Raw genomic sequence first — 17219 nt, forward strand, 5'->3', positions numbered from 1 at the left:
ACTTTCTACTACAAGAAATTCGAAGAAAAAAAAAGTTAATATTATTTTAGACAATTTAATTAAATATTTTTTATGTATACTTTTTAAATTGTCTTTCATAAGTACTATAAAATTCATATTGAATAGAAATAGATCCCTCATCATTTAAAATCCATTTTCATGTAAGATTTCATTTTATTTTAAATGAATATAAAAAATTCTTGTACTATTCAATTTAAAAGTTGGCTGTGATCATCAATTTATTGGCCTGAAGTATTGGCCTTTCCAGTTGTTGATATTGTATGCATATATTTAATATTTCCCTTTTTTTTATTTGATAAAACTAAACAATAAAATAGAAATTTATGCTGAAATTCTTTTTCTGCTCCTGCTTTTGAAATGAAGCATTTTAATAGCAGATGAAAATGAGATGTCCACTCAAGGCTATATTTAATAGCAAAAAAGTAACAGGTAAAAAAAAAAGTTGCAAAATATAAGGGTGTTTTTTTTCCCCCATTAACCCCTTCTGTCTGATTTCCTGTTGAATGGCTAAATAGGCAGGTATGTGACAAGAAGTAGGAATGCACAGTGGGTGGCTGCACCTCTCAAACTATAACCTTTGCTACTGCTAACAGCAGTCTGAGTTGTGTTGCCTGTATATAAATATAGCTAATAGAATTTATGTCTTGGAAATTAAGTTGTACTATCATGAAAATGATTTTTCAATCATGTCATTCTACGCACATTATCGTAATTTATGCATTTAGATTTTTATTTGTATAAGTGTATAATTAAGGCATGTTTTTTGTATTTCTTTTGTTCATTTATTCTTTAGAAATTATTTTGGTTAATTGGTTTGATATCTTTTGGCACATGTTCTCTTTTAAGTTAATGCTAAGATAATGACTCACAAATTCATTTTAATCATTCATCTACGGAGATATTTTATAAATTCTTCCATCATTGTGGTACCATGAATGTAATGGAATGGAGGAAAAGGCACAGACAATATAGAAAAAGATGTCTTTATTCCATTATGACATCCAAGAAAAGAAAAAAAAAGCTATATACAGATATAAAAGTAACATGAAAATCATATAGTTACCACTTCTAAATATATAAATGCTAAAATGCATGGCTTAGAAATTGCTCTTATTACATGACATTGAATAGCAACAGTCAAATGTAAATAAATATATTTTTAGTATTGTAATGCAATGCTTTGCTAATTAATGAGATGCAAAATATCATTAGAAATGCTGTGCAGATCCATGTCACCAAAAACTCCATTCAGTCAGAGGAAAGATATGAAAAAAAAAAAAAAAAGTAGATGTCAATGAGAAAATATAATCTATTACAAAAGTAAACTTAACTGTCACCAGATAAGTAATTGTTATGATTTCCATATGGAAATTGATGGCAATATCTTCCAAAACTATTGTTTCACAAAAATGGCTTTTACATTATCTTAAAACTCGACTTTTATTACTCACTTTTATTATTATTATTTATTACATTATTTTATTATTATTATTATTTATTTTAAAACTCAACTTTTATTATTTTTATTACATTTTAAACTCATTATCAAACTTTTTATTGGTATCAGTTTCATTTCTATACATTTTTCTTTATTTTCAATAAAATTTTTATATGCAACCTGCAATTGTAATAAATCAATAAGTTTCTTCTCATGCTGCTTGCAAAACTACCAGTGATCCTTTTAACAAAGTAAAAAATCCAGTATTCATTTTATTTACCCATAATAATGCTATTTGAATGAAATACCAAACATGGCTGTCAAAAGCATCTGTAGCTCTGAAATTCAATTCATCATAACATTTAATCACATGTGTTTGCTAATATTAAAATTAAGATTTTAAAAAAATTGATTTCTTTTGGACATTAACTCCAAAATAGGATTTTCATTTCTGCTTTCATTTTTTAATAAATGTATATTTTGAATTTTCCTCCTTAGTAAGTAATGCCATATTAATTCATTTAAATTCACTTTTTTCAGCTATATCAAATAAATTGGTGAATTTAAAAAATGATAGTAATACATTCAATATTTATGGTGTAATAGCTATAAAGTTAATAATATTAGCTACCATGCTGATTGCCAAAGGTGGCTAATTTGGAAGTAAAGTACCACTTTTGCTAATAGGTTTCACAGAATTGGTGGTTTCTCCAATTGCAATGTGTTGCTTGATTTCTTTAGCAGAAATTAATTGTAAAGCAGAAATTCACTGAAGAATGAGCTTAGTAAATAGAAAAACTTAATTTGATGATGTAGAAAATTTAAAGAGAGTTAGAGTGTCTTGGATTCATATAGTGCCTCCCCCTCCCCCCCCAAAAAAAGATGCATTTAAAGAGAAGAATAAAGTTCAAATAAATCCTTATCAACAGGCAAGTTATGGCTAAGGGAATATCATTGTTGTTACCTATTGTTAGACTTCACAATAACTGTGAATAGACATTCAAAACAAAAGAAGAATGATTTCTTGGATTGCCCTTGTTCATACAAATGGATGCTTTCATAGTTAGTTCTTTATTAACCTAGCAGCTTCTGCAGCACTTTTAAGTGGGATGATATTGTTTACCTGCCATATAACCCAGACTTAGTACTAAGTCATTTCCATCTTTCCTCTGAATTTAAGAACTGACTAAGAGATCAAACCAGTGATGAGCTATAAATCTTATACCAAGATAATAACATGACTTTGAATGACTGCTATAAAATGCAGTAAATAAATTGGTAGCTTAGTATGATTATAACAGACATAATATCTTTCCAGAGGAGAATTGTTGCGTCCATTTCTGCAGATAGCAAAATATTCATTTTGATCCGAGTATTCCTATTTGATTATTCCTTTCCTGTGGCAAATAATGTTTTGTTTTTCGAGCAACTTTCAATTGGAAGATCACCTTACTTTTCTAACATAAGCATCAGAAATATTTTTAAAGTATTCTACAAAATATTTTGGGCTACTGATAAAAAAAACCTTCCTTCTTATTTATTTAGTAGACATTCTTTCTATTATCAGTTATGGCTGTATGGTTTATGTTCTTTAAATTTTGCCGTTTCACAGCAACCGGCCTATTTCTCTGCATTTAGGATCTGCTGTGGAGTGTTTCATACTTTTCCAGAGGAAAGATTTTATGATCTTTGTCACAATTTTCTGAATCATTTCAGACATAATGATTCCAAGTTATCCTATATGTCATATGGTACTTTATATTTCTTCACTTCCACATTCTCTCCTTCAATAAGAAAATCAAAAAGCTCTTGCATGACTTACACATTTTGCAACATGATTTTTAGATTGTTGATTTCATTTGTTCACTGCCTAGAGATACTCCACAATTTTCTTTTTATGATATTTTATAATTTTCCTTCATTAAATCCACATCTGCTTCTGTTGCTTTCTAACAACTGTTTCCTGTCCTTGTCAATCTCCTTTCATCTAGTTTTCATAGATGTCTCAAAATTAGAGGGTCGTTTTATGACATTTAATAGCAGAACTAGCACCTTCAAAATTGCTATTCAATGTTTACTATTGTGATAGTTGTCATTTTTTATGCTCTTTAGAATATTTCACCTTTAATTCAGAGTAATTTTATTACATTAATAATGTGAGTGTTTTGTAAATGCTTTCTCATTATTACAATCAGATGCATCTGATTACTATCTGAATTTGTTTACTTTGTAGCTCCTACAGAATAAGATTTATAATGTGATTTTTATGCTGGATTCTTGGTCATGTGGATATTTTTTGATCAAAAGTGGGGGTGGGATTCTGTTACTAAATATGTGTTATCCCTTCTGACTAATGACTGGCATATTTTCACAATGCAAGAGGTTATTTTGAAATTGATTGATTTCTGATTAGGATATACTCATCTTGCTTACATTTTATTTAGTGAAAAGGTATCAAAGTGTCTAACAGTTAATTTGGATTTTAGTTATGAGCTCATTTTTAATTCTCTTTATTCTTTTTGTCTTTCTCTTTTTTCATTCATCATAAGAAACTTGTAACGGCAAATAATAATTATTTGCCGGGTGACTTAATAGGTGACAATCATCATCCAAATATTTTTAAAATCTGTTCGCTTTCTTATTTGCATTTAATATTAAACTTTCTCCCACATATTTTCTTATTACCTATTTTGAAACAATATTATATCATTGTTCTTGAATTTTACTTCTATTTTATAATTATTATTGTTTGTTTTAAAATACCAAAACATAAAAATTTTAATCATTTATTGTTACTTCAATTTATTTAATGCATTTTTATCTTAGTTCATTTGTTTATTTATGATATTTAATGGAACTTTTATTATCTGATATTATATTAAAGCATATATCTGGTTCTGTATAGCCAAACATGGTTCTTGCACTACCAATAAATCTCAAACTTTCCATAGTTTTCCTTATTTTATGTACTTGTGTTTATTTGGTGGTTGCTATTGTACAGAAATGTTTCATTTCATTCCTATGTTTATGCTAGATGGTAACTGCTGCAATATAGTAGAAAAGTGTTTTTGCTTGATTGCTGCTACAATCAATAAAATTATTTTTATAACAATAAAAATTTGATTAATATATTTTTTAGACATGTGAATCACTAAAAGCTTGGTATTTAATTCATTATGATAAAACCTTATTAATTGTTCACACATATATTGTGTAAAATAATAAGCGAGAAGATTAAATTTAACAACAGTATTCAATATAGTGGTTGTGTTCATATAATTATATACATTTTTCAAACATATATAATAAATACTTTTTATATAATATATAAAATCCTCTTATTATTTGCAGTTTTATTTTTAAATAAGATAAAAATATCATTTGTACCAATGTTGAAATTATATTCCTTAAATATTAGGCTTTACTTGCATCATTTTTTAAAAGTGTGTGGAATTGATTTTTTATATTTTTTCTATAATTTTTTTAAAATTTTTACTTTTATATAAAGGAAGTGTAGACACAGTATTGTAAATATAAAAAAATTTAAACTCGATTTTAAGGTATCTAGACCTCTCTCAATATGAAAGTCTTTTGCATTTTTTCTGAATTTTGTCTCTGACTTACATTATTATTACTCAAAAACCCTCTGTGCAAGATCGATGAAATTTGATATGTGGTCTTTACACCAAATTTATAGATTTCTATCAAATTTTGAACAAAATTCATTCTGTTTGGTTGTCTGAATATTAGTGAACTTGATAATTACAAAATGAAGAAAGATAGATATATAAAATGCAATATACAGATTTAACATCTATAGTATAGAGATTTTCAAATTTTGTGTGAAATCAACAAGAAGTTGATCATCTGTAGGTTTATACTCGTAGAAACATGTAAATTCTGATAATACAAAAACGCAATGGCTTAAATATAATAAATTTAGTACATGATTTTGTAACTACAATTGTGGTTCTGTATCAAATTTTTATTTCAGAGTTGAAAAAAATGAATCTAAAACACAATTTTGATTTTCAGGAACTATTAATTGCATGCCAAGGATTATAAGATCAAAAACTTGCCAAGGGATTCATAGAAATTTCAGTAACAATGTTAGCCAAAGATTGATATTTTGTAAATACGTAATGCATTTTCTGCCTTACCCAAAATCTACAATATTTTTCAGGATGTTGGGAATAACATCTTTATTAGAAAATATGTGAGAAAGTGTTGGGGTGACAACTCCCATTAATTTAATTAGGCAAAATTTATTTAAGCTTTTTGAATAGCTTTTGGGGAATAAATAAAATTGATTTAAATAATTTAATTTGCTAGGAATAATTTTTACTATATCTAAAAGTTGTTAATTAATTAAAAATGAATTTAATTACCATGAAACTTTCGCTAAAATCCTTTTTTATGCTTCATAAATTATGATAGTTAATTCAGAAGTTTGCATTTCTATAAAACATATTTGTGAATTTTTGCATACAGTTATATAGATTTCTTTGTGCTATTTAAAAATATTGTTTAAGCTGATATATCTTTGAAGATTGGCTCATATAATATTCTTAAATGTATTTGTGTATATCTTATTTATTTAAACATATTATTTTGTAAAAATAAATCAATTTTTCTCAGTTCCAATTGGGGAATTTGGTTCTCCTGGTCGGCCATCTTCAGCTGGTCGGAATAGAAAGCAGTTTGTCTTGCCACAACCAACACCAAGCATGAAATCATCAGACACGTATGTTTATTGCAATTTACTGAAGTGTTTTGTGATTAAACAATCTTTTATTTGATTAAAATATTCTTTTAAAATAATTATATATATATATTTCTTCAAATTTATTTATAATGTTGTCTCCATTAACTCTTGAATTGCTTAGGAGATCTAATATTATTTGCTGCACCATTGCCTCTCGTGTAACAATGGATTTATTAGAAAAATTTAATGATAAATTAAATAGATGTTTGGATTCTTTTCCCTATTCTGAGATGTCTCAGGATAATCTTTTTGCAAAGCCATCCTATAGGGACATGTGGTTAAAAACCAATTCCAAAGTAAGGAGTTGGGTAAAGATGTATATGCACACATTTGTGGCAATTAACACATACACTTAATAAAGTACTTTATTATTTAAATATTTATAATAAGAAGCAAAAATATGTATGTAAATAAACAACAATTAGAGAGGAAGCCAAAAATAAGCCTGAGTTAAGAAAAAATAATGTGCCAGAAGAGATAAACATATATAAAAAGAAAAAGGGTAATAAAGCGCAAGTAATGCTGCAATTCAATGAAAATTCATGCAAAAATTGTAAATAAAAAAAAAAAAGGTAAATGAGTGAAAGTTTATACAGTTTTAATCATTAATGCATATGTATGTCAAATTTTTAAATTCTAGCTCTGTCTTCTGATAGAACTGGAATCTGTTGATTCCTAGATATTGAAATATGATTATCCATGCATGCAATATGCTGGATGCATGGAAAAGATATGAAAGAAAGTTGAACAAAAGTATATTTTGTTAGCATATGGAAAAATTAGAGTGTTTAAAATCATGAATTAGATGAAAACTTTTGATAGACTATATGATTCTTTTAAGTATATTTTCAACTTATTAACCTTTGTAGGTTCTCATGTTCTCTGTAAACTGAATGATGAGATATGTAAAAACCCCTTATTGAAGTAAAAGGGTGGGATAGTACTATAAATAGCTGCTGTAACAATGATTAAGTGATTAACACTTTTTTTTTTCCATGTTACACACTGGCTGATATAATCAAGACAAACAAATACAAATAAATCAAGTTTAGTACATTATCATAATATGACCCTTAGAACCAGACACTAGAAATCATGTTTTCACATAAACTTAAATATTTTATAAGCTTTTTTAGAGAATTCAGAAAATATTCTCTATCTAATCATAAAAATGTATGAATGAATGCTAATCACTTAAACTATTGAATATATACAGGGTGGTTATAATTAAATTTCCTCTATAAATAGTATCCTAGAACGCAAACGGTTGAACGAATTGCAATAAAATTTGGTACATAAACTATACACGAGATGCGCTCGCGAAATTTTAGTTCCAAAATATCCACCAGATGAATCCTTTTCCGGAAAAAAACATTAAATTTAATTCAATAATCGACCAAAACTGAATACAGAAACAATATTAACAAACCAGAACAAAAATTATAATTAAAACCGGGAAAATCTATCAGTTCTAGGAAAAAATGTCGAGATTTGCATGCTTGTGAAGAAGAGAAAACTTTATGCAGAATAGGTTAGGGTATAAAACGTTTCCAAATGTTGTGATGCTTTATATCGATCTTGGAAGAGACGGTAAACCTGTCACACCGGTACTTGTTGATGCCGTTGTGGTGAAAGCTTTTAAACCAATGCTACCCGAGCAATTGCTTTTGTATTGTCATGTTACTGGGCTGTGAACCACAAGGTCCCAGGTTCTATCCTCACTCATACCAATCCACCACATTGGTGACTTCGGACGATGAACCTTCATATAGCTGTTGTGGCACCATCTGCCCACAGCAAACCAAAGTCGTCAGATTCACTTGATGCAACAACCCAAAGTCGTCAAACTCGCTTGACGCAGCAACACACACACAAAAGCCGCAGCAACGCACGCCGTCAGACTCACTTGGCGCATCAGCAACCACTCACTCACCCACACACGCTCGACATAATGCTTGGTGCTACACAAATGGGTACAGGCGCATTTGAATCAACAGCTAATACATCACCACTCAACAGCCATATCGTTCGTCTCACCTCCGACTCCCTGCAGGGAGAGTCTGTGGTGACAGCTTATAAGCCAGTTAACAGCTACTCTACCCGAGCAATTGCTTTTGTATTGTGGTCATGTTACTGGGCTGCAAACCGCAAGGTCCCAGGTTCTATCCTCGCTCATCGTAAATTCGCTACACTGTCAAGACAGCTGTTGCCACACAAACATCAGAGTTTGGAGGCAATAGTGCATGTGCAGTTTTCTGTGTGTTTTCGACAGACAGGCAATTCTTAAAGCACCAACCGAAAAGTGCTCAGAAACGTATTTCACTACTTCCCATATAAGATCCACCATACCTAAGAGCTGCTTGATATTGACAAGCCACAACATCTCTCATTCGCAGTCAGTATTCTCAACAGAATGACTATTGATCTGTCATGGCCTTGGAATATTCTGTGGAGGACGAGGCTCATTTCTACCTCAGTAGGACAGTCAACACACGGAATTGCCGCATTTGGTCTAGGGAAAATCTGCAGATGCACATTGAAATTCTCTCTACATTCTCCAAAGGTGACTGTATGGAGTGGATTCACAGCGACATTCATCCTCGGGCCATTCTTCTTTAAGGAAATAACTTCACTTGTTCCGTTATAGGCCATCGGTATCGTGACATGCTGCAGACGTTTGTTGTGTCGTAACTACAGAAAAGGCAGGTCCTTACATCGACCATTTTCATGCAGGATTGTGTTCCCCCACAAATGAATTTATTATCAGTTGCTTCTTTCGTAATCCATGGCGACCACATTTGACGGATCTATATCCGTGCGATTTCTGGTTATGGAGCCACTTAAAAAGGCTAGCTTATCTTGGAAGTATCGCAATGTTGAATGACTTAAAGGACTCCATAACGCTTCATGTGCGAAGCATCATCCCTGCATCATCCTGGACATGATTAACAACTGCTTCTCTTGTGCAATTTCGTCCTTGTTTCTGCAAACTAAACTTTTTTTTCTCTCTCAAACAGTGTATTTTTTCTTTACTTTTATTTAATGTGGTTTTCCTTACTTTTATTTAATGTTTTTGATGACAAGGTAATCAGAAACTAGTCCATAAATGTTAATATTGTTTCTGCTTTTGGACTTTCATTGCCTTAAATTAAAAGTTTTTCTGGAAAAGGCGCCCTCTGGGGGACATTGTGAAACTAAAAAATGTTTTTCGAAATTCCGTGAGCGCCTTTCGTGTTTAGTGTATATACCAAATTTCGTTACAGTCCGTTCACCCATTTGCATTGTAAGATGCTGTTTATAGGGGAAGTTTAATTATAACCATCCTGTATATAAAAAAATAGATTTTGATTAATTTTCATTTATTAGCGTTAGTTGTCTTATTGAATGGTAAGAAATACTGCAGATTTCCTGAGATTTGTGTCTCAATTATTTACAAATGGTAACTATTAGTAAAGCTAAAAATTTGTTAAACCTTTCCATAATCTAATTTTATATTGTCATAGTGTTGTTGTTGTTTTTAATTAGAAAGCAAGATTTATGTTAAAGTAAGATCATCTGATCTAAGAATAAGTTAATTTTTAACAAACTGTGATTTTTTAAATAGATGTTAGAGCTTTTGTTTCACAAAGTGTAGATCAGTAAATATAGTATACGGTCTCTCAAAAAAAGAGTGTTACAAACCGACTCTGAGAATTTTAATACTTTATGAATACTTCAAAAGCTATGCGAAGTATACTCACAATTTTTTTGATTCCGTGATTTTGGCATGTCATCTTTGCTTTGGTGTAACACTTTTACTACATTTAATTTAACATTAATTAGTTACTACATTAATTTTTTCCCCATTTATGTTTAGAAATTCATGAAAATATTAAATTTGTGCTAAGTATGTATTTATTTTATAAGATAAATTCAATATTTTGAGAACATGATTTTTGTTTCAAGATTTTGAAAAATACATGACTGTTTTCAAGAAACCGTCAAAAGGTCATAAGATAACTTAACATTGGAGCTCTTGTTTTTAAAAACCCTCTCAAAATTATCATCAAAATTCAATAAAAGGTTATTAGGAGGTTAAATTTATGACAAAAAGGCAATACAGAAAAAAAAAAGAGAGACATAGTAAAAAAATGTCAAAGTAATTAAATAAATCAGTTTGTCAATTGGAACACATCTGTGCCCTTGAGTCATTTCCATTGTCACAAATTTTGTGAAGAAACAAAAATAAATAACAAAACTATAAAGGTGTTTTTGTTAGTGAATATACTAGCAGTACTCAGTCAACAGTACTTTGCCAATGGCATGATGAATTTTAGTGAATGTAGCTGTGCCAATTTTCAATTTGTCAGAAAAATTAATATTTTTGGAAAATTTATTTTTTGATATCGGTTTTTGAAAACTACCAATTTATCAGTATCGTGATTAACGATGAATCGAGATACAATAAATCATTATTCACAATTAATTTGCATTTTTGATTTCGTTTTAGTTTCTAATTAATGTTTTTCCCCCCTTTTCATTGTTCTTCACTTTCATATTTAATTTTTGTTAATATACTTATAAATACTGTCATATTCAAATGTATAAAATTGTTTGTGTGTGTGTGTGTTGTCTAATAGAATGATACCATCAACAAATTTATATTTAAATATAATTTAAAAATTATGTACTTTTTTATATTTACAATTCACGTGAATTTTTTATGCTTTATTCAAAATATCTTCCATATCTAAACATTCAAAATACCTTCCTGAAATAATGGTAAAGCAGTTCTGTAATGATTTTTAATATATTTATGAATAACATCTAAAAATCATACATCATCCAAATGTATCTCGCAGAAACAAATGCTAAAAGTTATTTAATTAAAAAACTTATAACATTTATTCAATTAAGATATTACTGTCCAATTAAAACAGTAAGTAAGGTATTAATTATTATTTCATTAAAAATACTTCAATTTAAATTTGAAATTCAGAGCAAATATGTTTAATTTAAATATTGTCATAATTTCCCAGGCTTTTTTTTTTTAATTCTTTCTGTGCAAGTTTTTATAAGTCTAAATTTTGTAAAATTTGATTGCATGTATATATTATAAAGCAAAAAGATATTTCTTTTTATAAATTCAATTTAAACAAAAGTTTTATTTTAATTTTTGATATAAAGATTTTTTAAGGTCTGATTTTAATTTATTGTAATAATTTTTTAAACATTTTTGCTGTCAAAATTCGCTGTTTCTTAAATCTTTGTGTTGGTGTTCTTGGCAACAAGCAACACAGAAGTTGCAACTTAATAAATCAATATTCTGATTAAATAAACTAAAATGTAACTAATGAAAGTAAAATGCAACTTCTTTTAGTAAAGAATACAAATATATATCTTACTATAAGATAATACACTATTAACAACTTAATGTAGCTGAGATATATTGAGTGATTATTCCACAAGAAAAAAAATTAGGCTTTGCTCAAAATTAGTATAGCAGATAACTTTTAAATTATGTTCCAGATATAAACAAATATAGAATTAAGTATGAAGCTATATGTGATCCTAAACAATCTGAAGTAAAAGATTTATCAGCCTTTGAAGACTTGCAGATTTCTCTACAGTAATACATTTAAGAGATTTGTGTCATGGTTTTTAATCCAAGACAAAATTACAGTCAGAAAGCATAATCATCTGCCATAAAATGCTTTCTAAACATAACATGTTATGCATTTGTCCTAAGATGGAGTTTTTGCATAAATGATAACAATATATGTAAAATAAAACTATGTTTAAGTGCCCTTTTGTGAAAGAGAAATCCCTTCCCCTGCACCTTAAATGGCACAAGAATGGGTAATGGAAAAGAAATCAGTACCTCCTAAAATGATGACCATTAGGACTCTTAGAAATTCCAATTCCTTTGAAAACTAGTTTGAGTGCTTGGTTGATCTTGATCAAACTGACAGTGTTTATTGAATTTTCGATACTTATCAAACCGCAGATACTTGTCAAATTTTCGATACATGTTGCATTCAATGGTTTTGATACATATGCTTTTGATATTGATTGAATTTTCATGACTGAAGAGAATTGGTGCTGGCTATATTTTATGAATATTTTTATGGATTTCACAATGTTTTGTAAATTGGCTGAAAATATGTGTTGTTCTTTACTTTTTTAAAACTGCATGCTTTTCTGTGATATACGCTTTTATATTGCCAAAAGTATATATTTTTTTCTTGTTTCATGTTCTTTAAAGCGTGCTCTTTTCCAATTTCATAATATATATTTTATTACAATATTTTATTTATTTAAAATGAAGATTAATTTTAATGGATATTTTTTATTACTCATATTTTCACTTTATGTGATTTGTTTATATGTTGTGATTTTTTCAAATATTCATCCAGTTTGAAAAAGTTTTCTTTTATTTCCCTTTTCTTATTTATGTTCTTTTTTCATTTTCAAACATACAGTATTTTGAATTGATTTAAATATTTCTGCTTTCAATTGTCGTAAGATTTTTTTTATTATTATTTTTCTATTTTTAATATACAGTTATTTTAGTGGTAATTTTTCAATTTCTAAACTGTTTTAACTAATTTTAATTTTTTTTTATTTCATTTCAAATTTCATAATATGCCAAAAGGTTGATAAAATAATCAGAAATAACAGATACATAATTAGCCAGGATTTTAATATTCAGAAACATAGCATTCTGTTTGAGTGTTGGTTATTTTTTCATTGAGTTTATATTAATGATATATAATGGCATATTTTTCTTTTGTTTGATTATGATCAAGACCTTTTCTTAAATTTTTAATGTGTTATATCATTTGTAAATAAATTTACCTTCCATAATATTTGTTATTAATGTTTTACTCATTTTGGAATTATTATTTTTCGTCTCTTTTTGAATTTTGAGAAGTAAAGTGAAAGATTAATTTTAATTATATAATGTGCCTATTGTTAAAATTCTAATGCATATTTAAATTAAATTTTTCAATAATACTATTAAAATTAGAATAAAACTTTATGTAATTCATATGCAAAATTAATTTTTCAAGACATTGTATTCCAAATTTGGGTTTTATTAAAACTACATAATTCTACTTGTTAAAGGCATTATTATGTCATTTCCTTTTATATATATATAAAGAATGAAAGAAATTGTTTTTAAATCAGTAACAAAAAAACGTAAAATTAAAAAATATTATGTTATTGAGAAAACACAATATGATAAATTGTGACATGCAGACATTGCTTTGGCATTGACATGCTTTATTAAAGGGGTTTTAACTTATTCCAACAGTCATTATTTTAACACAAATATTTTCTATGTTTATTGAAAAGAACACGAATGGCTTTATTTTATAAAAAGAGGCTTCTTTTATTTGAACTATCCAAATAAATGTAATAAGTGTGTGTGTTAGCAAACTGTAGACCCTAAAGTTACTAAAGGTAAAGGTGTCAGCAGTATCATGATAAGTGCTTAATTTAAGTGCTCAATTTAATTTTCATGATAAGTGCTTAATTTAATTTTCATGATAAGTGCTTAATTGGGGGGGGGGGTGGCAGAAGAAATGGCTGCCAATGACATGGAAAAATTTAGTCTGATTTCTTGATCTTTGAAAGGAACAAGAAATTTAATTCTTAGAAAATAAATTTCTGAAATTGAATATAAAGGCTAATGCAGTGGTGCCATAAGTCAGAAAACTCATTTCTAACAAAATCTAATGAATTAGAAAAATTATTAGTGAGAAAAACAAATTGAAATAGTTTTTAAAAAAATCTCTAAAACAAAACAAATTTCTATTTATATATTACATTATTTTCATATTCTAGATATATAGTTAATGACGTACTTAACTTTTTTTTTTGTTAAATTGTAATGTTAATAAAGTAATGATATAACTATTTTTATATTAATATCACTAACTGTAGTGTAATGAAATAATTTAAGTGCTTAAATAAAATTTAAGAAAAAGCATTTTAAGTAACTTTGTTTTCAATATTTGTGAAAAATTCTCAATAATTACTAGTGATATTTTATATTTATATTCATATAAAATTGGGTACTTTAGTTAATTTATTTCAACAAACTCATTGTCCTTTAATTAAAAATACTATATTTAGTTCTTATTTTTTCTTTAAATGTACTTATAAAGTACTTAACCTTTAAGATAAAACTTGTGTTATTAAATTCAACTTATAATCGAAACTTCACAATTTAAATATTTTGTTCAAATATCGTACTTGAAGACTTTGTGCCCAGATTTGTTCATTATCTTATTAAGATATATGCTCACTTCAGTTATTTTTCCTCAAATAACTGAAACCTACCAAATCTATAATTATGTGAATTTTTGGAAGTACTTTTGGAAAAGAGATTTTTTGAAGGAAAAATGGAAAAAAGATTGAGATTAATATTAAAAAACAGGAAAAGGAGAAAAAAATTCATATTGAATGTGATGACAAAATTTCATGATGATAGATTTCTTTTTCACTTCAACAGAATTGTTCCAAACTTTCCTCTTATTCAAACATGTAAACTATTTCCAAATAAGGATTATAAAATTTGTCGCGATTCCGTTTCCATATGAGCATTATATGGGTTCTTATTACCCCAGTAGTAAAAATAAATTTTTAAAAATAGTAATGTATAATCATGACTTTTGGTAACCTAGTTTTGCATCTTATTCAGTTAGTGAAAAAATAAAATTTATCATGGGATTTCTTTCTTCGCTGACTGGATCAGCAAAAAGATATGTGAACTCATCTGAAAACAATTATATAAGAATCAATCAAAGGATGTACTTGGATCATTTTTATTTTAAGTTAGACGTGTTGTTTGAATTATGAATATAAAAAATTTGTAAAAGATTATTTAAGTTGCAAAACAGATTTTATTAGATTGACAAATGTTTGCTTTTTTCAATGCTGTAAGGATGTATCCACCCCCCACCCCCCACAGCCTTTAGAAATCATACTATGGGCAACTCATGCAAAACATAATTCAAGACAACACAATGCATTAGAAGAAAAAAAATTTCTACATTCAGTTTTAAAATTTGGGCATTGTAGATATACACTACACCTCTCAGTCACTTCTTTTTATAAGTATACATTAATATCAGAAGTAATTATTTAAATTTTATTGGATATTTATGAAAGTAGTGACTTATATTGTATATTATTATTAAAATTGGCACTGACTTTTTTGTTAAATGAAGAATTTTTTTTAATAATGGTAATGCTAGATAGATTAGTGAAATAACTAAAATGTCAAGTAAGAATTATTTGTGCAGAGAATTTAATTAATGCATTGGTACATGATTTATGTACCAATGTATACAATTATGTATGCGTTCTGAAGGTAATTGAGAACTAATTTTTTTTTTGGGGGGGGGAAGGATGTTGGATTCAGTATACATGTATTATATTATTTTGTATTCAGATGTATAAATTGTTGTATTTCTTTCTCATAAATTCTCTAATTAGTCTATATAGGCTGATATAGGCTGTTAAAATCGAGAATTTATGATGAATGCATTATTTCTGAAGTATGTCAGTTCATGATGAGAATAGGCACATTAACTATTCAAATGATAAGAATTCGGTTTATGCAGAGGCACCTTTGATTGAAATTTGCATTCTTCAAAATGAATATTGAGATTTATATTTGATGAAATATGCAATCGTAATTAATACTGTGTTGAAAATTCTTCAATGCCTACTTTAGTTGTGCACAAGCTCTAAACTGCTATCTTTGCTTTCAAATCATTGACAGCAAATATGGTACCCCCAAATAGAATCCCATCAATGTTTTTCAGTTCACAATGTGTGCATATATTGTTATAGTTTTTCAGGTTCAACAATTTAGAGTTTAATTATGGATAGATGGCATTGTTAATTTGTAAGGACAATGTGTTTTAGAGAAAAAGATATGGGCAACAAAAAATGTCTGAAAGAATTGTTGAATGTGTGGGAAAGTCTTTTATATGTATAGCTCTGAGAAATCTGGGGATGGGAGCATGCATGTACTTTTACTGCCTGCTGACCTATTTAATTTCTCATGAATAATATCAGTAGGAAATGAATAATCTTTTTCTGTTGGATCAGTTACTCCTGTTGTTCAACTTATATATTTGATTTTCCTTAATAAAATCTATAGGTATTTATATATTTAAAGTAATTGCTGAATTCAAACCAGGCCCTTCTCCAATTCTAACCACCATATTGATTTTGCAAATTTTTATTTCAAATAAAACCTCCAGGTGCCTTGATATATCATGAATTTTTTCCAATCATTTTAAGATATTGTAAATAAAAATGCCTTGATACATCATGAATTTCTCCCTTCTATTTAAAGAGATATTGTAAAGTAACCTAAATTGACCACACCATCAACAACTAGGTAGATTTTATAATTTTCAGTCATTAAGTAATTTTGATATTTTGATCCACAGCTAACTGTGCTTCTTAATGTGATTGGTTGTATATTATTTTGAAAATATAATTCAAAGTAATACTTTATTTGGTGTAATAAGATATAGTTCATAAGTCGTTTGACAAAGCTAAATTAATAATATTCGTTTGGCAAGCAAACTGCTCATTGTTGAAAGCTCCTAATCTAATTGGAAATAATGGAACAGCATTAAAGCTACATAATAATAATTCAATGTAAATACTACATCAAAAATTTAAAGATTTGTCCTGTTCTGATCTATATTTACTCCTTAATTCTATTGATTACATGTATAATTCTAGAAATGATTAGCCATGTATTTTGATGTAGTTCTTATGTTATATATATCATCATGACTTGAATGTTTACTTATTGTTGTAAAAGTTCAGGATTCCAGATCAATTGTCATAATACCTTATTACTTATTCCAAAATGCCCTTATGTAGTTGGTTATGATGTTTAAAAAGAAAACTGAAAATGTTTATAACAATGTATGATGTTATCATCCTAGTACCTTTAAAAAGTGTTATGGATTTCAGGGA

The 17219-nt window shown here is 28.0% G+C and overlaps 1 protein-coding gene across 1 annotated transcript in view; it reads left to right on the plus strand.

The window, feature by feature from the left end:
* LOC129968741 (dual specificity mitogen-activated protein kinase kinase 7-like) overlaps positions 1 to 17219 on the plus strand; it is a 45127-nt gene that overhangs the window by 1420 nt on the left and 26488 nt on the right. Inside the window, exon 2 of the mRNA XM_056082940.1 lies at positions 6098 to 6203. Within this exon, the coding sequence (XP_055938915.1) occupies positions 6098 to 6203 (106 nt within the window). The remainder of the gene's footprint in view (positions 1 to 6097; positions 6204 to 17219) is intronic.

The sequence above is a fragment of the Argiope bruennichi genome, chromosome 5 (genome assembly GCF_947563725.1).
Source record: "Argiope bruennichi chromosome 5, qqArgBrue1.1, whole genome shotgun sequence".
Lineage (NCBI taxonomy): Eukaryota > Metazoa > Arthropoda > Arachnida > Araneae > Araneidae > Argiope > Argiope bruennichi.